Raw genomic sequence first — 22,220 nt, forward strand, 5'->3', positions numbered from 1 at the left:
TGACTTAAGGGTTGTTGATGGAAGCAGGCACAGTCCAAATGGCAAATTTTTTCCACTGAACCTTTGGGCTAAATGGATTTGAATCACTTCCCAGCTGAGGATAACAGTGCCAATATATGACAGTCTTTCTATCATTACAAGCAGAGTGTTTTTTAAAAAGCATTCTCAGACTCATGATTTTAAACTTCACCTTTCAACACTGCCGCTCCATGAATAGAAAGAAGCCTGAGAGTCTGATCTGTGGGTTGGCCGCTCTGCAGACTGTGGGATTGTATAACAGATCATTTTGTGAGGTTTACTTCTCCAAAATGAGGCACTAAGTGTTTTTGGAAGTTCATGATGTCTAGACACACGTACTGGTGGGTTGGATGGACGCCCAACCAATCAGATTTTAACCAACTCCCCCACTTGAACAAACTGAAACTAGAATGAAAAAAACAAGAGGACTACTAAAGTACCAACAGAAAATGACATGCGATATTCTATGAAACTGACCAGATGTGTCATATTTACAGCAATATCTCTGGTTTTAACTGAATTATTGTGGTGAATGTAGCCTTTTGTGTGTTGTTTGGGGAAGAAAACAAGTTGATTTCTTTGTGCTCAATTCATTACGGGGGCCAATTTTTATTTATTTTTTTTTTTTTTTTACTGGAGTTTAAGTCCAGTGCCATTCACTTTGAAACTACAGAGAATTTACTTTGAGGAAATGAGGCAGCCACAGTCAGGATCAAGTCTTAGATCTAGTCTTAATCATACTTATACATATATTATGGATTACCTATTATTATTATTATGACTCAAGTTATGCTCCATGTTATAAATTGCTTATTTGGTTTCCTCTCAGTTCTTGGTTGTCCACTGACTCCTCTCATTTACAATGGCTGTTTTATCAGGTACAGAGAGCATGCCAAAGTCAGCTGACTGCACTCACACTGTCTTCCTGTATGTCTGTGTGTGAGAGACAGAGAGGGGGAGAGAGGGAGAGACTCTTTCTTCCTTTTATTTTACTCTTTTGCATGAGGACAAATCAGTTTCATATGAAAAATTATATTAGATGTTTTTTCACTTTGAAAGGCATGTGATTGGGGCTCTTTGTGACTTTTCTTAATTCTGTGAGAATTGCTTATAAACCTGGTTTTAAACTGGTGACATGCTTCAGAAGTCCACTGCAGAAAATTACACATTACTTGTGTTTGAGGTCTCAGAGACCCAAGCTGTAAACCATGACTAAATACAACGGATTTTCACATGTTCTGTATCTGTTACCAATGTCTTACTTTTTTTCTGTAATGCAACACTATCACTATCAAATAGCAAATATTCCTGTTATGATCTCTGGTGTTGGACTTTCACTTCTCTGTACATATATTTGCCAACATAAGACTTTTTGGTGAAAAAGAGGAATTATGTTCATGTGTAGTTTATATAACATGAAATATTTCCTCACTTAGTGTAATAACAAACTGGTTGAATGGACAGTTAATATCAGTTACACATAAAGCAATACAGTCTGTGAACCCACCCCCCAAAACGAGGGACAACAGATGTCAACAGAGCAGAAAGGTAGAAGATAACACTGTATGATTACCATTAATGTAAACTGCATTTGTGACCAATGGGTGTGAATGTGCTCTCATGAGTATGAGGGTCCACTTTTCAGAATATGGGTCGTCTCCAACCCTCTGATGACAGCACCCACCGCTGCTGTGCTGCACCCTGCCCAGGAGGTAATAGTCACTGTGGGATTACGATCCTTTAACCTCCAGCACTGTAAACAGTAAGCTGCTCACTGAGATGTCAGTGCGACCAAATCCACCAGCAGCAACCGGTTTGTCACATGACCAGCGTGCAGCGCTGCCTGCCTGCCTGTGTGTGTGTGTGTATCAGTGGCTTTTATTTCCGTATTCACCGAGGGAGCGCTGAGCTGAATGAGTTTCTACGGCCGCTGTGTGTCTACCTTTCACGCCGCGAAACTGCGTCGCCGTGCGGGGATCTGTCGGGCGGGGGGAGACACTCACGCAATCGCATCGCCTGGACCCACGCCGCAGCAGGACCATGCTCACGCGGGTGAAATCGGCGGTGGCCAATTTTATGGGAGGTATGATGGCTGGTGGCTCCAACGGAGACCATCCCGGCGGCTCCGATCTGCCGCTGAAATTCCCGTACAGCAGACCGGAGTTCCTGGGACTCTCGCCGGACGAGATAGAGTGCTCGGCGGATCACATAGCGAGACCGATCCTCATACTGAAGGAGACCAAGCGGCTGCCATGGTCCACCGGCTACGCAGAGTGAGTAACCTGTATGCGTCCATCTTTTCTTGCACAGCAGACACACAGCATCCTTTGGAAGTGAGCATGTCCTTCCTGGACCACTGAGATCACTCACCAGGGCGTAAACATAAACACCAGCCTCTTTTATTCTTTTATATCATCATAGCGGGCTTCATGTGTAGCCTGTATTACATTAAAATGAAAGGTGCAGCAGCTGGCCTTATTCCCTCAGAATCATAGGCTACCTTACAATGTAAACATCAGTTTCCTGTGTGGTTTCCAAGACCATATCACATTAAACAGATAAGGTTGCTATAATCTAGTCTCTATGGCCTTACAGGAAGGTATTATCACTGTGATGGCTTAGTAGATGCAAAGATACCATAAAGTAGGCTAGAATAAGGTCACTGAAAGCTTGCAGATAGTTTAGGCTCATTGTAAGATAGAAGACCATAATATTTTTTGTATTTATGATGAGACCAACAATAAACTAGTCCCTCAGATAACGTTTTATTTTTATAGCTTTAACTTATTTTATGGTGGGGTGAGGCAGGTGAGGTGAGGTAAACTGACACCAGATTTTCTACTTTACTTGTCGCCTGTGTAATATTTATCATTTTGCTTTGATTTTAGATCAAAGCTACATGTATGTGTAAAGCCAGTAAAAACCTGAGGGTGTCCTTTAGTTGTACTGAATAACAGGTTTGCACTATTTGCTCAGTCAATGTTTGCTTTGACAGACGCTGTCTTCCTCCTCCCACTTGATAACTGAGACCAGAATCGCAACCAGACCTAAGATCATCTGTTGTATTATTGATATCACATCTTATGTTAAAGTGCACAGGATCCATTTGGCTCCTTGCATCCTCCTAGCAAGGTGGTGATAAATCATTTGTGTTGTATTTTAAGTAGACATATTCTAATCATGTTGAGTATTTCTGATGGCAACAAAAAGGAGAGGGAAGTATGGAATTACTTAATTTGCATGCAGGTAAGAGCAGCCTGCAAAGACCAGAGCTACATAAACAAGCCAGTTTACTTTTCAGTACACGTAGTTTACTCATACCTCTGACAGGACACAACTAAATAATATGATATAATATGTAGTCTTGTTGTCATTATTGTCTCTGGCCTGAGACCACAGAGTTACAATCACTTATTCACATAGTGCTACATAAAGTATCTGGGAGGTTACTGAGGCTGTCTCATAACTTTTTCAGGCAGTTCTAACCACATAGTCTGTGACACGGCAGTGCCCTGAATTCATAAACACACAAATATGGGTGAGTTTGTTCTGTGCCCCCCCCCCGACATAAAGTTTTATCATCTTGCAGTTGATAGGCTGTTATGACAGAGTGCCTCTTTCCTTTAGTTCGACTGTTGCACCAATGAAGTTAGATGTTCAGGATGAACGCTGTGCAGAAACACTCCCTATCTTTTTGCATCTAATGTTTCAACTTTATCCATCCTGCCGTGAAACAAATTTAGACGTGCAAACATTTATCATCTAAAAATCAGCCAGCAGGCAGCATGCTTTTACTTCAACACAACTGACCAGTCCAGTCTCTTTCCCTCAGGCAACTGCTCTTTGTTTCCAAGAAATAAACAGGACAAACACTTCAGCAGCAGTGATTAGGTTTGAAACTAACAATTATTCATTAATCATCCATAAAATGTCACGTAGAAGAGGGAAATGTCTTGCACAGTTTCCCAGAGCTCATAGTGATGTCTTCATATTGCTTGTTTTAACTAAAAGAAAATGGTTGTCATTTCTTTCTTTGATCATCGGATAATTGCTTAATTTACTCTTTCAGTACTAAAATATATCTGTGCAGTCTCTGCTTCTTATAGCCTGAAGAAATACTTTGAAATCTCTGAATTCATTCGTATACGCCCATCTCTATGCTTCCACATGCTAATCTGCCATGAAGAATTTTTAATCTGAAGACAGAGAAGAAAAGATGATAATTTGCTTCTGTGCTCAGAAACCATCACCCACTCATACTGTATATGTTCTAAAGTGGGTTGTATAATTTGAGATAGCTAGATATTATGTTCCTATTTATTTATCACAATTATTGTTATTTTATAATTTGAGTTTTTTTCTCTAAAACTCAACGTATTTAAAGGCGATGCCTGATTCTGCAGGATCAGTTGAACAGCCCTCTTCATAAATAGATGTGATTCTGCTTCCTGGGTGTGTGTGTGTGTGTGTGTGTGTATGTGTATGTGCCAGCTTGGCGTAGCATCAGCCAGGACTAGGCCGTCCTGGGGATTTGTCAACAGCTGGCTGACCAGCAGGCTTTGTGGTTGTGAAATCTCACTGCCAGCGGTGAAAACCTGAGCCCATATGAGATGATGTGATCCATACAGATCCACTCAGGAGGGTTAACAGGGTCAGATACCAATGAATCTCTCTGAAAAAAAATGGTACATACTTGTTGTGTATCTAAAGATATGGTGGTTACAGTGTATCAGCTGGCATTGTGAGCGGTTACATTGTTGCCCACTGCCATGCTAGTGCTGTGGCTCTAAGGAATGGGAAATGTCCAACTGTCCAGGTTCACTACTCTGACAGATTATCTCAACAACTATTGCAGGGATTTTGCAGAAATTTATTTCCCAAGAGTCCCAAGAGAAGGAGAACTATACTGTCTTTGGTGATTATCTGACTTTTCCTTTTTTTTATTTGGTTTTTACTGAAATATTTCAACAACTATTGGATGGATTGTCATGAAATTTGGTACAGGAGCTCATGGTGCCCAGAGGATGAATCCTAAGGACTTTGGTGATTCCCAAGTTTTCCTCTAGCACATTCAGCCAAGTTTCTTTATGCATGGGAGCCTCAGAGCACCACTGTGCCTTTGGGTGCGCTCTCCGAGCCACAGCCGTGGCTGTAGGCTCTTAGTACTGTTATTTTCTGCATATATGGTATTATGTAACATGCAGTATTGATACCTAGCTAACAGCAACACAAAACTGATGCTTTGATTTGCATCTTTACATTAACAGAAAGATGGTGTGAAGGGAATCTCTGAGTTGGACTAGTTTGATATATTTAGGTAAATCCTAAGTCATATCTGAGTCAGTTATTCTCAAATGTGTAAGATCATGCAGGATGAACTGCACAGTCCTTCTCTGTCTTGGGTTGCTCTCCTTTATACAAGCAGGCCTCTCTGAGCTTTTCAGGGTTATCCAGGGTTATTGAGTTGCTCTCACCGGGGACAGGAAGAACAGCTCTGCTTTATGAGGATTCTGATGCACTGTCTTTCTGAGTGGGTGCACTGTCAGGTCCAGTGAGCATGATCATTTGAATGGATCAGTGAGTATTGCTCACTCTCACTTGTGTCACCCTTTCTTCTACAGCGCACGTATAGGCCTCACTTAGGCAGACAGGCTACATTTACTGCTGCTGTTGACCAATGATCATTCTCTCTTGCATGCTCAGTTCAGTGTTTGGATGCACTGCTGCCATGTTGCATGTTCTAAAAGAAGAGGAGATGAGGGAAACTTGCTCCTGATGTCACCTTCAGTGGTATTTACACTTGTATGCTCTCACCAGGAAGTCTTTTCAGTTTTAGATGGGTTCACCTTGCTGTGGCCATGTCAGTTCAGAAAATGAAAAATGCAAGGCCAGGGACTTGGGAAAAAAGGAACAATGGGCTCCATCTAATGCATACCTTCAGTTTGGACAGTGGGGCATAAACACATTGTGCTCATGAGAACAAATCAAACCAGGCAGTTGGCATAAAACAGTGCCCTGTCAGTCCAGTGGTGGGATGATCATGCCAAAGGCAATTCTTGCCTAAAGTGGCCTGAAGGAGGAGATCCATTAAGAACTTTGAAAAGTCCTTTGAGAGATTTCATTTTTCACAGTTCAAACGAGCGTCACCTTTTTTTTAGCTCCTCATCTCCCCCACTTTTTTCATCTTCTTCAACTCCTCCAACTTGCTTGCTGGCAGAGGAAAGTAGTAGTACTGAGACAACACAGACTATATTGTGACAAAGCTTTCACATGGGCTCAGTACCAATAACACATACCCCTGCAACCTCAGCAGCAGTCCGATCAATACTTAATCAATATGCGTGTCTGTAAGCTAAATGCTAGCACCACCATTGCACGCTCTGTGTTTTGGCTGCAGGTCAGCAGACATGTATGTGTCAGGGCATTCCCAGTGCTGTACTTAAGCAAGCTGGCATTCTCAGGGTTAAAATCTGTGGTAAGGGAACAGAGACATGAAGGTGGCAGCTCCAGGGTGTTGAATGGATGTGCATTTTTAGCCAATCTTTTCAAGATAAAGAAGGGCAGACACAAGTTGTAGAGTCTACAAACATGCTGTAGAAATGTATGCTGCTCATCTATTTTTCCTTTTCCTCTACATTATTTATATTTTCCCCATTGTAAAGGAGCTTAATAAAGTCAACGTTACACTCAACTGTGGAGTGGAAGCACATGAGCAGCACTTCTTACATACAAAGCTTCCCAGTGCTCAGTCACATGATGCAGCACATGTTCTTGTGTTGTTTCTGCTACATCAACACGGCACATTGCTCTGAGGCAGAAACAGTGTAATGCTGTTTCAGGTCTTTGCCAGCTTTCTTTACTGTACAGCTCAAATATGAGTTACCACTGAACATTTTAGGATTATCTTTATCATTATCTTATAGGATTTGTTTGTTGAAACTGAGACTGTGTAGCAGTAAGCATAGGAGGAAGAGCATAAAGCCACAAAAAACAGGAAACAGACAAAAGTATAAAATATAATACAAAGGAATAAAAAAAGTGTTACATATACAGACAGATTTAACATGTACATGTGTTGTAAAAAAAAAAAAAAGTTCATCTGGAAATGCGATTGCCAGCACCCCACCTTACAGAGCTTTGAATAGGATTTGATTAAGCACAGAAAAGAAAATGGGAACTGAGGGCTGCATGAATGTAGAAACTCATTTGTAGGCACTGCAGTGATTCAATAGCTAACCAAAAACGCTAGAATTACCTGTGTTTTGTGAACAGTGTGTTTGTAGTAGTCATAGCCTCCAGGGCAGTTTTTCCACAAACTTGGCATCACTTATGTGTGCTTTGATTGTACAAGAGAATTGCAACAAAGAATGATCCTGAGCATAGCCAGTGTATGATTTTCAAAATGGAGACCAGTATTACTCTCTAGTAAGTATTACTGTATTTAGGGCTAAAACTCATTAGAGATTAAGCTGCTTATTATTTAATAATTAATCGTTTAGCTCATTCAATGCCAAAAAAAAATAATGTCAATTGGATGGTTCCAAAGTCTAACATTCACTAATTGTTACAGCACCAGTTGCATTTTGAGGTATTATGGCAATTTGCAAATATATTTATAATACTCTACTCGCTAAAATGACCTGGAGGTTCCTGATGATGTCTTTGGAGCAAAACTTCACATCAAGTGTTACTGAGAAGAAAAATCCCCAAACCAAAGAAGGAACAATGTCGATTACAGCTCTGACAGGGTAATTAAGGTCATGCCATTGTATCAAATGTGAAGAAATGAAATGAGGTAACCGAATATGACAGCCCTGCTCTCAGATACAGCTCATGCCTCAGGGTGTGGATGGCTTTTCCTCTCATATCAGAGATGAAAGGCTTGAAAGCTCAACTGTTGTTAATCTTGTGATCTTCCAGGGTCAAATAAACGTCATTCCCTGCAGTGCTTTGGTCTTAGATACGCATGATGGTGCATGATGACGTTTGTGGCCTCTATTCATCATATGAAGTTAGAGAGTAAGGAGTTATATTGTATACTTTACATTGACCAGAGCACACCATCATTTCATAGAATGATTTTAGAAGCTTGAAGGAAAACTCATACTATATACTTTACCTAAGAGCTTAGTTTAGTTCAAGTTCATTTTCTATTTTGACTTTATGTAATAAATAATAATGTAATCAACAATTTACATTATTTAAGAGTGAAGTGAAACAAATTGCTGCAAAACATAGTCTGCAGTAAAGTATAATAAATCTAAACCTAAGACTACAAACAGGTAATGACAACTGAGCCATCTCCATCTCCAACTCTGACTGCTGATTAAGAGTGAGATGCGGTTGAAAGCAAACTTCCTCTGTCATGTCCAAATAAACCTGTAACAATACTGATGATACTACTGCAAACTGCGTTGTGTAAATAAACAAATAAAGGTTGTTACCAAAAAAAAAAAAAAAAAAAGCAGACCTGAATGTTGAAACATATTCACGGGCTACTTTCAGAGCAGACATTTTGACTTGTCTAGTAGGAAAAACACAGGTGGAACTAATGACGTTGACAATGGTTCCCCTTGAGGCAATTACAGCAGTGCAGCAATTAATAATGTTATCAGTGACATCTTTGTTTGACAGGTCAAAAAGTCTGCTGCACAAAAGGCCCATTGAACTCCAGTTTCACGCCACATTTTCCCCCTGGGTTATGTTTGCTCTCCTGCAGTGCTTCAGTGTACCCTGCAGTTTGGGAACCACTGACTTCCAGTAAGACAATGAATAAAAAACTGATATTTTCCAGGCTTTCAGTGGTCTTTAGTTAATGGAGTAGAGCACGCAAAGCCACACATGTGGTCCTATAATATCTGACGTCATTGGGTATGAGTTTTAAGTGCAGTTTTTGTTATTCCCAGATCATATTGTGTCTAACTTCTGTGTTAGGTCTGATTTACTGATCCATTCAATTCCATGAGGATTAAAAGGATCAAATTAAGTGCAACATTATTAAAGTGCTGTATCAGGGTTTATAAAATCAGTCCTAATTTACAGATATTCACAGAAATATCTGAGTAGCTATGTGGGCAAATGAAGTGTTGCCTTTAAACCTGTCTAATTGACTCACTATAGCGAGTGTGCTATTATTAGTTTTTACAATGGGGAAGTGATGAATAGCACATTGTGCAAGACACCATTTAAAATCATCCTTACTGAGTGAAGCTCTGCTCTGGGAGGTCAGTTTTACAACCCAGAGTGTTTTCTTAGCTGGAGACAGAGGATCTCTGCTCATCCCCGTGACCAATTAGGATTATTTATATAGGATCCTTCAGAGGGACATAATCATGAGCAGTCAAGCAATCATCTTCTACATCACAGATGATTGAGAATAGCTTGACTTGATGCATATCTTAATGTATTTAAGCATACTAGGAAGTCTTAAATGGTCTTTTTGTATCATGTGTCAATAGATGCAAGGAAGTAAAAAGTTACAGAACTTCCACAAAAATATATTTTGTTCCCTTGCTAATTTAACCTTGTGTCTAGTCTAATTTCATAAGATACTATATGCAGTTTTAATAGGGCCACTGTAGACCTAGCATCTCCTACAGTGTAGCTAAATTAAGAATGCCTGGAGTATTGTTAAGCAGCCTGTGCTTGTCCATGACTACAGCAGCTCACAGCAGTGCTGCACCATCTGCCAGGTGTTGTATAATGCAGTATTTATGTGTCTTTCTGTCCTCTGCGTGGGACTCAAATTGAAATGGTGTATTTAAAGTTTGTTTATTGCAGAAAACAAACTGCTGTCGTGAAGGCAAACTCTTTTGCAGAAATTAAGTTTGGAAGGGGTTTTATAGTCCTAAGAACATCACACGGATGAAAGGTCATCTTCTGTCCCCCTTATCTGCTGAATCAACAGCCATGTGTCTGGTGTGAGCTGTGAGCAAAAATCCGTTTAGATTATCTGCATCAGTGTATCATCCTCCAACATTCAGGAGATTAGTTTCTAAATAAATATAAATGCAAAGAGGCAGAGACAGCTCTGAAAAGTTCAATTTAAGACAGCTGTTACTTAAGTGTTTTTGTTTCTGATAGATGGGTGTACTTGAAGTGATGTGAGTGGAGACGTGGAGAAGTTCATCCAGGCTTTGTTTTGTTTTTTTAAAAATATATTAAATGAACTGAAATACTACATAAAGTATTATTAATATTATTTTAGTATTTTTTTTTTAAGTTTTTTAAAAATAAAAAAAATTTAAATTATATTAGATGTTGTGTTAAGCTGATGTATGGCTTAAATCCCCTTTTCTGTGTCCTCTTATCTCCTCTTTGTCTAGGGTAATCAATGCAGGAAAGAGCACATTAAATGAGGACCAGGCCTGCTGTGAAGTGCTGGTGGTCAAAAGGAGACCAGCAGGAAGCGGCACACCCAACCGGACCCCCTTGACCCGCAGGAGGTCTTCCCTGCCTAACGGAGAGGGCCTGGGCCTCCGGGAGAACCTGGTGAGTCAGACTGATGTGTCTGTTTCCATCAGGAAATATTCAGCTTCTTCACTGTATTTACCATGCCACATTAAAACCACCAAAAAACACAAAAATTTAAGTAAAAGCATAAAGGGACAAAACTGAATTTTAAGCTTAAATTTAAGAACGTATAATAAAATGCTATTTTCCTAAAGCAAGCAGCTGAGCCATCTTTTTGATAAAATGCACACATCATTCAGTCAGTGATGAAATCCAGGTAATGATCAGAGTGAATGCAGTCCTTGAATGTCCCCGGGGCCTGTTCCTGGGACCCACTGTCCCATCATCCTGTCCCATCAGCAGTTTATTGGGGCATACAACGTCCTTTACACACCACAGTGGCCTTCAGCAGCTCTTGACAGCCACTAACACAGACAGGCAAACTACATTTACTATTACTAAACACAAAGAGGGTTTTAAGTTAACCTTGTGTGCTTCTGCAAGTACACTATGTCATGTATTAAGGAAAACTGTATCATTATGAGAAGTAAACTTACTGCCTTTTGTTTTTATAGGGTAGTGTACTACATTTATACAGCATACTGACACACTTCTGTTACTTTTTTGCTACAAGGATGAAAAAGCAGCCTCTGAACACTGATATTAATCTCATGTTTCACTTTGTCCAATTTATTTTCTCAACATAGTAAAACATTTTGTGATCTAATTTCCAAAGGCAATAGGTAATATATCTATTTAAAGTAACACTGCTAAAATTTCCTCTCAGCCCATGAGTACTTCACTCAGGCCCACCCAGAGCCTACAGCAGACTCATGCAAGTACCTCATGACTCACTACTGCAGTGATACTAGACCAATAAGAGTAGTGTAGAGACATGCATTCTAGTGCTGTTCCTTCATAGGCTCATGTTGTAGAACAGGCATGCACTATATTTAGAAAATAACAGTGTGCAAGCAACAATCTACATTCAGTGACCAGAAACATGCAATATAAACCCTGCCCCTGCAGAATAAGGCAGCGTTCCATTTTTAAATTGGTTAAATTGGACTTTGAAAAAGCATGACCACCGGCTCCAGGAGGGCGGAAGATCATAGAGTTGCTGCACTTTTTGAAGGCGGCAAACTCAAAGGTGTGTGATGAATGAAGCAGATCAGACTTTGTCTAAACATTACATGGGAGGATGCACTTTGTAGATGGACGCACAGGACAGTGTGTGGAATATACAGCGCCTCATTCTAGGTCTGTTACAACGTGCAGATTGGAGCGTTGACGTCAGAGGATGAGTTCATCCACTCATGGTCGTCTTGTGTTCGTTAAGATCAGAAGATGTAAACTGAACTGGCCGCTGCAGTCTCCTGAAAGTGTTCCACAGAACACCTATGGGATACATTTGAATACAGCTTCCACAGAAAAGAGCTTTCACCCATTAACGTGGGGTAATGTGAGGCACTGATGTCTGTATGACTCAGCTTCCTGCCTGAGTCTCTGCCATGATTTGTGGCAGCTGTCTGCAAGGTTAAAGTTGGTGCAGTGTGGTATTAAACAGGGTTTTTTTATGTATCCTTCTGGTCACTGACAGTGTACATTAGTGGTTTCCAACCTTTCTGGCTTGTGACCCTTTACGCAACATCTGTTTGTGACCTCCCACCACAGATTGCAGTCTATATGTCACTTAGGAGCAGTTCAACAAGTGATGTTGTAGAGGCCTGAAGAGGTAAAAAAGAAAAACATTATTTCACAAAAAAAGATTAGAGATAAGTATGGGAAAGACATGATTTGTCCATCATCAGTCCGTACATCCATTCGTATCTAGACTGGTTAGTGGAGACATACAACCATGAGGCAGTAATTCAGGTTTTTTCTTATTCACCCCCCCCCCCCCCCCTTTTTAAAATTCTCCTTGAGATTTCCAGTGGGTGGGTCCCAAGCCCTCAGGTTGGGAACCACAGATATACATCATAGGACTGCAAGGGGAATGGGTGCTTTGAATTGCCTTACATTCACACTATTATAATTCTGGATGGAGAGTCATTACATTTAATTGATTTTGATGATAAAATATACTGTATATTGTGACTGAAAATAATCATCAAAACTCTGAATGTTTTGGAGTTATCATAAGCACCAATGATGGATGCGGCTGTATTCATTTAGATGAATACATGTTATCAGAACCTGGAATATATTAACCTGCTGAAATCATGATGGAGAGAAACTGTGAAAGAAACCAATTCATACTGTAACCAAGGAAACAATATGTCATTTTCTGTGGACTGCTTATGACCACAGAAAGTTAAGTCATGGCCAGTCTTTTTATCTTACAGAGTTATTGACCATCCACACACTGACTTGCCAGATATTCAATAACTTATAATGGTTACAGTGTGAATGTAGGGTCTGATAAAACTGCTTTGCTCACAGCCTGTAGGTTAAAATGGCAATGCAATTGATTAATGAAGCTGTGTTTGACTCTGTATCCAGGACAACTCTGAAGATTTAACATTCCACTACTGGGCGTTGTTTGATGGCCACGCCGGCTCTGGGGCCGCTGTAGTGGCCTCCCGCCTTCTCCATCACCACATTGCCCTGCACCTTCAGGAGGTGATGGAGATCCTCTGCACTCCTAACCTGCTGCCCCCCACGTGCCTGGGCGAAGAGCCTATCAATCACCACCTCACCCCAACGTCCCAGCGTGCCCTCACCAGGGCTGCCTCTCTCCGGGGTGCCGCGGGGGCTCCGGGTTCACCCAGCACCCCACCCACACGCTTCTTTACTGAGAAGAAAGTTGCACACGAGAGCCTGGTGATCGGAGCCATTGAGAATGCTTTCAAAGACATGGTAAGAGGCATGTGCTTGGTAGAAATATGAAAGTTGTTGATATAATTTGCTGACCTGTTTGCAAAGAAGGTCTCCAATGTGAAATGACAATACTACACACACAATTTAAATTCTGTTTCTGTATCTAATTGTTGCCCCCAAATGTGGGGGGTCAACTTTTCAACTCCACTTAAAACTATGAGTTTCAAGTTTACAGCTGAGTGTCATTGTGAGCAGGGAGGGAATTTAGAGACTTGATGGCACTTTTCAGCACTATATTAAAATCAGAATGTTTATCTTTAAGCCTGCGGCTTTCTGATTATTACTGTATTTAAGGGTCAAAACATAATTTTGGATAAGAAATATTTACGTTGGACATGTTTCTATTATTCTGTTTCTATCAGACTAGTTCTAATGTTTGCTCCCCTGAGGAATATTGGATTCTTAAACCTCTTAGGATTCTTAAACTCTTGCATAAGAAACAACTTGAAAATCATTCTTGTTGAAAGGTTCATTGCTAATGTCCACACTGAACTGTCATGAGCGGTTACAAGTAGATCTACATATTAACAGGACGCAAGCAATATCCCTCAATGTTCCTGCATTGCTACATGCTACTAATTATTTCCTAGGTTAGTCATGTCCTTCATTTTGTTAACTGTAAAACAAGCCTACAATCCAAATAAGGTTGATTTTTTGCATATGTTTTCCACTTAAATTACGCAAACAACAAATTTGCTAAAAACTGCAAAATGATATAAACTTTTATAACAAATTTGACAAAATTTACTACCCACAATTCAGTTATACATTTATCTGTAACTGAGCAGGCACGGGTCGGTGTGCCTACTTAACATCCATTAAACTCGAAATTGCTTTCTGAGTCAATTGATATTGATTCACTGTAATTAGAAGGTCGGACAGAATGCACACAGGCCTCCTGGTTTCCTGCTATTGGTTAACAAAAATAAGTTTAGAAAGATTCAATGAAACATCAAACTACTCCCTTAGCACAGTCTGCCTCTTTGCAGTTCATCCACGTGTATCAACAGTATTTTAACAAACATAATCACTATCTGACTGTTTATACAACTATCAAGCCAACATGGGGGAATTTGATACTCAAACGTTTTAGGTATTAAGGTTTTTAAGTTTTTACTGTACTGCTGTAAGTTGATATGAACTGGTCTGGAATATCATTCTCTTCTGGCAGCCCAGAGAGATGAGTAGGTGTCTTTCCAGCAGGGCAAAGGCAATGAGATGCATGAGGTTGATGTGCCATCACACAGTCAACTGTACGTAAACTCTGATAACAACACAGACACTTCTAACATGTACACATGCCTACACTCTGTACTTTTTCCAAATTCATAACGCATGACTGTTCCCCTGAAACTGGAAGCACATGGCGTCAGTCAGGCAGTTAGTCAGCAAACAGCCTCAGAGCCAGGAGAAATACTGTACTCTTCCCCTCTAGCTGCTGCGGGTCTCTCTCTCTCTCTCTCTCTCTCTCTCGCTCTCTCTCTCTCACACACACACCATCTGGCTGTACTGTAAGTGGATGCTGGAGACTTAACTCATACAGAGGCCAAGAGATCAAGACCAGAGCCAATCTAAACAGTGCAGGCCTGCCTAACAGGCTTTGTGGGGCGGACATGGTCAGAGGTCACTGGCCTCAGCTTCAACATCAGGGTTTCAATCAACAGTCTCTGCTATGTTTGTCCTCAGCTGGGTTACAAAAGAGTAATGATCTTACGTACTGTTACATTGAGATATTAAAGTCATTATAATGAAAAGCAACCAATAGTCTCAGCACATATACAGTACATAGTGTATTAATGAATATAAAGTAAAAACCTGAAGTGGTACAACGAAAGAAAAATACATGAAACTATCACTGATTAAATTAATAAAATCTATTTAGTATCTATGTTGTCTTGCTGCTCTAAACCCCACCCATCTGGTCTTGCACATAGGTTAATACAGACATGCTGCCCCAGGTCTGCACATCACAAATTCTTTGCTAAAAGCACACATTTGTTTTGTGGATAGGATCACTCAGGGAGGTTAAATTAGATCTTGATGGAGGACAGCTTGGATCAATCCCATTAGAAAATACAATTAATCCTGGTGCTTCCACCTTTTAACCACTGGGTGGCAGTGTGCAATTATTTATTTTGACCAAGCTCTATGGCCATAATAAGGGAAATAGTGTAGTCCACTGGGACACTTGGGTCTTTGTGTGTTTATATGTTACTAATGCTTGTATATGGATCAGTTGCAGAATTGAAAGGTCTGTTGTGAATTTTGGTTTGTGATCAGATTATTTTGTTCCACAGAGTCATGAGGATTGTGTTTGTAATAACTTATGATAATAACAGAACTACTGTTGGGCAGTGTTGTGCTGTGAGAGAAAAATGTGTTAAAACAGCATGGCAGCAATCAGCAGAAATCTAGTTTTTTAGTAGGATGCAGATCATAGGATATAAAAATTATGGTCCACTTCTCACCAACAGTACATTTCCTGACTTTACAATGCAATCTTTTTTTCCTTTTGCTTTTTGCTTTCTTTTTCCTTCTCTATTCACCTTTTTCTTGTGAGAAACATATCTGCCCACGACTCCTTGCAATCAGCAAACATCTGTTTCCCTCTGCTTCCCCTCTCGCCTCTCATTTACCTCTCCAGCTCTTTATCCAGCTCTGAATCTGCACTTTTTATCCTGTGTCTCCTCTCTTTCTTAAAGGGAATTGTACTGAATCCATAATTTCAAGCACTGCAGCTGATGTCACAGCATCTTTGACTCTCAACCTTACAGCTGCAAACTGTCTAACAGTGGTCTAAAGTTGTTCTTCAGAGAGCAATATTTAAAGTATACACACTGTATTTCCAGTACATTGTTCAGTGTTTTGTTTTTGCAGGTGGTTACAGCATTTTTTTCTCACCTATGGGCTCTAATTACAGCACATACTTTCCTCCACAGCTGTCATTTATTTTAATTTGAATTTTTGTTGTTGTAAAATTAGATAGCAGTCTAGTTCAAATGATACACCTTTCTGCTTGGAAATGAAAAACGGTCCCTTCCGCTTTTGCTGAGTGACTACCCAAAAGCAGATTTTGGCAGAATTTCACCCCTAAAAGCCCCTCATCTTATTTTTTTTAATGACGCTCATTCTTTAAGAAAATGGGAAATGTCAGAGAATCTTGGGAAGGTTTGCCACTCTAAATCTCTGTCTCGGAGGTTCGCCGAGCCTCTGTATCTTATCGATGGGATCTGCCTTTAATTCTCCTCTGACACGGCTTGCTGCATTCCTATGAAAGTGGCCGGTCTGTGTGGAGCGGCTGCTCAGGCCTGATAAACACTCAGGGATGTGTAAACAAACAAACAAAATGTGTAGCTCAGAGACAGAGTCTTATCACTTTGTGCTGTTTGTTGGGCCGGCACAGGAATAAGAGGGGATGTAATCACTGGCCTCATATGACTCTCCTGAGTGCCAAGACATTTAGCCCCTTGGCACTTGTGTGTGTGATCAGGTTGAGCTATACATGTGCAGATTGTCACATCTTACTATTTTTTTTTTAGCATGAAGTATGTTGTTCTTAGTGGCTAGCCTTTAGGAAATACATGTTAATTAACAGAACACTTTTAACATTTACATAAGTGTTTTTTGTTGTGTGATATGAGGAGTAGTCATCAGTAATCATGCAGCCATTCGTTTTCTACATTTTTCAAAATTCTCTTATTTTGCTACAGGGACATCTGAGCTAGTTGCCAGTGTATCACAGGGCAGTAATCTATTACTGCATGAATATTGACAATCACAGAGGCAAGGTATGTAATTGAATAGCCAAAGGGTCCTTCTCGCCCTCAAAAACAACTCAGATGTCACTGCTTTTGCTAATTAGTGATTAATGTGGTTAATTACCTGTCTCACTGCCCATCATCAGAGCTTTCCATCCTTTGCAACCTCTATCTGAGAGTTCATTTTACTGCTCCTGTTTTTAGGCATAGTAGCTTAGTAGTATTATTAGACTCTTACATTCATTCTGCATGAACCAGGTAACATAGAGAGGAGTTTTTTTGTTTTTTTTTTTTTACCTGATCTGTATCTTACATGTAATACGGAGGCTCATGTAAACAATGGCAACTTTTAGCAGTACAGTTCAACCTCCTCTTCTTTAGTAAGTAAGGTGGTTTGAACATTGCTTGCCTTCATGACAGAGACAGAACCATGTGAAATAAAATTGCTCATTCTCAAACTATAAAACACCTACTCACATCTCTGTGAGTTTTTAGGAAGCAAAAAGTTTGAAAACAGCTATATTCAGATGACTGATTGGATAGGAGTTGCATTTTTTCTGTTTGTGTGTGTCCTTGAGGCTCTATTCCAATTAAACTTGCTCTGCATTAACATACAGTTCAAGTAGTTAGGTGGGGTGAAGCCTGTGGGTGTGTGCGGCATACTTTCTATGTATGCTATGCTGTACTTTTTTTCTTAAGTATACAAGAGGATTCCATTATATGAATTCTTCTGCTGTCCTTGTTAAGTTTACTGATTACCTTGGGAAAAGTAAGCAGTGACTGTGTCAAATTATGTGAAATGTGTTTAGAATGAACACGCCTTATTTGAGTAAGCTGCACTTTTGTAAACATGTTAGCCCTTGATAGGCATGGGATGATATGAAAATTTAATGTCTCAATGATCGTGGCAAAAATAATTATAATAACAGTATTATTGCAATAATTATGAAACTATGGTTTAAATGCTTGAAATGGTTCCAAAACACACTGAAATTATTTTGCATTACATTTTGGTAGTTTATGAGTAAGAGACAACTTTTTTTTTTTCTTTACAGATATGAACTTTTTTTGTGAAAACCAATCTAGAAATCTTTAGGTAATTTTAAATCATTAAGTCCCAATGCAAAAGTAAAGGAAAATAAATAAAAATAATAACTATACCTCACCTTACAATAGGCCACGGCAAATGAGAAGACGTATTTTCAGTCAAATGAAATAAATTCTAATTGAATTGAACTGTTCCTTGTGGACTGTGCCCAAATTAACTGTAGTAAATTGCAGTCAATTTGTCAGAGACCGGAGCTATTCGCTAGCTAGCACATGTAACATTAGCTAGCTAATTCACTGGTTATCAAAAGGTATGTACGTTCACAAAACACGATGGCATCATAACGTAACAAACATTTAGATGACCGTCAACGTTAGTATAACTAAACCAACACTTGCTACTGACAGTAACGTTAGGTTAATTTTACCTTCTTTGTTTTTGGAATCCATAGTATTTCCACACATCCGGTTTTAACTTGCCTTTGCGCGGAGGATACAACTGGCAAGCCGAGCCGTCAGCCATGGTGACGGACTTAGCATTTTGGAATGACTGGAAAGATACAGGCTCCCCCTTGTGGCAGTTTCAAAGTAAATCAATACAGGACTGTATGCTGGCAAGCTAGACATCTTTCTTTTAAACTCATTCGAAAGGATATCAATGATTATCCCCATTCACGGTTATCCCGGTGATGGAAGTTCACTACGATCAAACTATTGTGAGTGTACCTTAGCGCAGTCAACTTCATTAAAGTTGGCAGGATCTCATAAGTCTAAATAAAATGCACCTAATATATTATAGCAGGTTTGAGGGCTCACAGGTAAGAACCCAAGCAGAGAGATCTCATGAGCATTAACACTAATGAGCATGTAAATAACATCTGTGATGATTTAGAGCACAATTTTTAAAGTCATGTCCATAAACACATTGCCTCAGTAAACATTATTAAATTGAGCAAAAAGTACAGAAAACTCTGTAAGCAAGTAATTTAATATAAAATGTAATTTAAATAAGGACATTGTTTGCATTTACAGTCTAGTGGCAAATTACATTTTATTATTTGCTAGATGATTACTTTATTTACTGTAATTTATTTTCATAATGGCTGATGTGGTGACATGATGTGGGCCTTGTGAAACTGGGCAATTCCTGATTTGTTAGTCGTCCCTCTTGGAAGTTTAAAATTTTTCTTCATTTATCAAAGACTTTTAATCTGTAGGAGTGCAGAAACCATTTTTGCAATAGATTGGCAGTTATGACAATTTAGTAGAATGAGATGTGGATGTTTGAGTGCCCGCGCTCCCTCTCTCTGCCTGCTGGTTATTTAGCTCAGTTGTTCAATTCTTTCTGGCGGAAGTGGAGAGGAGAAAGGTGTAGATGTTTATGCAGGCATTTTCATTATTAAAGACTTTGCCTGCAGCAAGAAGTACTGGATACAGTCAGGATAAATATGTATGGCTTGCTATGGATTCATAATTCATCTAATGTGAAGGACACATTTGTTCACCCCCACCACCACCCCAAACTCTCTCTCTCTCACTCTCTCTCTCTCTCACACACACACACACACACACAGAGAGAGAGAGACGTAGCCATCATCTATACCCCTTCATGCCTTCACACTCCTGAGAAATGTGTTGCTTCTTCAAGCAGACAGCAGCAACAACAGAGTGAATGTGTGTGTTTTATACAGAAACACACACATATACACACACAGACTTTCTGTCTCTTCTACAAAATCGGACACAAAGACTTCACAAGCATAGACACACACAAATGCAGAGCTGTGTATATGCACTTGCAATCACACACACATCCATCTTGCGTCCAGACACAAACACGCATGTATTTTTGGACACACTGTACGCATGCACTACAGTCCATTGTTGTTCCCTGTCAGATATAAACACATACACACACTTACTGTAAACAGACACACACACACATTTACAGAGTTGTAATGAGGTGGAGCTCGTCAGCAAGGAAGCAGAGGGCGATATGCTTTAGCAAGGGTGAACATCCATCATGGGAAAACATCTCAAGGATGAACTCACTGCGAATGTGTTCACCAACATTTTTCATCCCACTCAATCTGTTGATGGTGATGGAGGGAGGTGAAGGAGGCGCCTGTGGGGTCATCCATTTTCCCAGTATAACTTCCTGCTTCTGTTCTGCGATTAAAGGTCCCTGAGGAGCCGTTAACAGCGGACCAACAACAGCCAGAGTGAGAGCAGAGAAGGGTTAAACCAAGTGTGAGCAGCTTGGTTCAAATTTATGTTAGCATTTTGATTAATTCACTGACAGGTTAATTATTCATCTAATTAATGAACTAATAGCATGTTTTTTTTCAAGTCATTCTTTTGGTTTAATTAGCACCAAATTAATCTGGGCTAATTAACTGGTGTAATAACCAGCAGTTTCTCCAAACTTTCTCTGCTGTCCTTTTGGTTTCCATTTTGTTTTATTGCTCCTTGACTTATGGCACTCTTGATAAATGAATTCATTATGTTGCTATAATTAATAATAGCATCACGGCAGGTTTTAAGTATCAGGGAGATTTACTCAGTATCAGGTTCTTGCTTAAATGCCATGTGCCGCTGCGTGATAGGAAAAAGTTTTTGAAGGCTGTGATGATTGGAAACATGATTATTCCCAGAGGTTGTGTGTGTATTATGTGCTCTCATCAAAGCATTAATGTGTGTGTGTTTGTGTTTAGGATGTACAGATAGAAAAGGAGAAGGCAATCTACAACATCTCAGGTGGCTGTACTGCTCTGGTGGTCATCTATTTACTTGGGAAGCTCTACGTTGGGAACGCCGGGGACAGCAGGTGAGATACGCACACCCACAATAAAACACACATTATGTCTCTCTGTTGCTTGCCTTCTCGTGTCCTGCGGCCAGCGGGAGCAACAAGTGTCCCATCTTAAAGAAACAGAGATTTGTTTTGTCTGCTCCTCGCCCTCAGAGCTATCATTATCCGGGACAGGGAAGTCATCCCCATGTCAGCAGAGTTCACACCAGAGTCAGAGAGACAGCGACTGCAGTTCCTGGTAAGAAAGAACCTTTCTCAGCTCCTTTCTTGCGAGCACAGCTGTCAGATATTAGCAGAGCTGACCTCCCCTCCCGTTGAGACACCGGCTATGCTTAGCTCTGTCTCTCTTAGTCTGCCTGCTCTCTTTGCCAGCTTAATAGACTATGGAATTGTTTTTCCTATCCCCTGGGCATGTCAATCTCATCCTTATACAGTTTTTTTTTTTCATATCAAAGGCCTACATGCAGCCCCACTTATTAGGGAACGAGTTTACGCATCTGGAATTCCCGAGGAGAGTGCAGAGGAAAGAGGTCGGGAAGAGGATGCTATACCGTGACTTCACCATGTCAGGATGGTACGTTGATTGATTCACTGATTTATAGACTGATCTACTATGAATTCATCACTTAATCTATAATGCACAAGTGACACAGCACTGCTGTGAGGATACCAGTGTTTTTTTCATTTTGCTGCTTCAGTGTGTGCCAGAAAGTGTCTCCTCTGCCCTCTTGTTAAATTATTTATCAAAAAACACATTTGTTAAAAATCCTGTTAAATTTTTTACATCCTCCAACTTTGTGTTATATAGTCAGATTCACTTATGTGCCTTCAGAGAGGAATTTATATCAAAGTAATTTGAGCTACCAAGCCTCATATAATTACACGTCTCTGAAACATTACTTTGTAACATTATCTACATTTGAGTGATTTCCTATAATGTACCCAATTCGAAAACAGCCCATAATAGCAATCTCTATCCCATTCAGTGTGTACTGGAATGGAAAAAAAGTCATTTGAACCTTCACTGTCAGAAGGAGGCCTGGAAATGGCCTTGACATTTCTGCTTCTGTATGTGAGAGGAACGCAAGAAGGAATCTGTGGGCACAGCAAGGACTTGGCTCTTTATCTTGCAGAGAGAGAGAGATGAGAAAGGTCGAAGAGACTGACGAAGAAGGTGTGAGAGGGAGATTATTGGGTAGATGGGTAGATTATTGTAAATTTCCCCATTGTGGGACTAATAAAGGATTATCTTA

General features: G+C 40.0%; 1 protein-coding gene across 2 annotated transcripts in view; it reads left to right on the forward strand.

Annotated features, from left to right (window-relative positions):
* The first annotated feature begins 1,553 nt into the window (after nt 1-1,553).
* Nucleotides 1,554-22,220, forward strand: part of ppm1h (protein phosphatase, Mg2+/Mn2+ dependent, 1H) — a 31,421-nt gene continuing 10,754 nt past the window's right edge. Inside the window, exons 1-6 of one of the 2 annotated variants that reach the window (XR_001960870.2) lie at nt 1,554-2,291; nt 10,344-10,509; nt 12,973-13,329; nt 20,870-20,982; nt 21,121-21,205; nt 21,423-21,541. Coding sequence is in view for 1 of the 2 variants with exons in the window: in XM_018675928.2 (XP_018531444.1) it covers nt 2,059-2,291; nt 10,344-10,509; nt 12,973-13,329; nt 20,870-20,982; nt 21,121-21,205; nt 21,423-21,541 (1,073 nt within the window). In the remaining variant the exon portion in view is untranslated. The remainder of the gene's footprint in view (nt 2,292-10,343; nt 10,510-12,972; nt 13,330-20,869; nt 20,983-21,120; nt 21,206-21,422; nt 21,542-22,220) is intronic. The other variant, XM_018675928.2, reaches the window with a different exon arrangement.

The sequence above is a fragment of the Lates calcarifer genome, linkage group LG10 (assembly GCF_001640805.2).
Source record: "Lates calcarifer isolate ASB-BC8 linkage group LG10, TLL_Latcal_v3, whole genome shotgun sequence".
Classification (NCBI taxonomy): domain Eukaryota; kingdom Metazoa; phylum Chordata; class Actinopteri; family Centropomidae; genus Lates; species Lates calcarifer.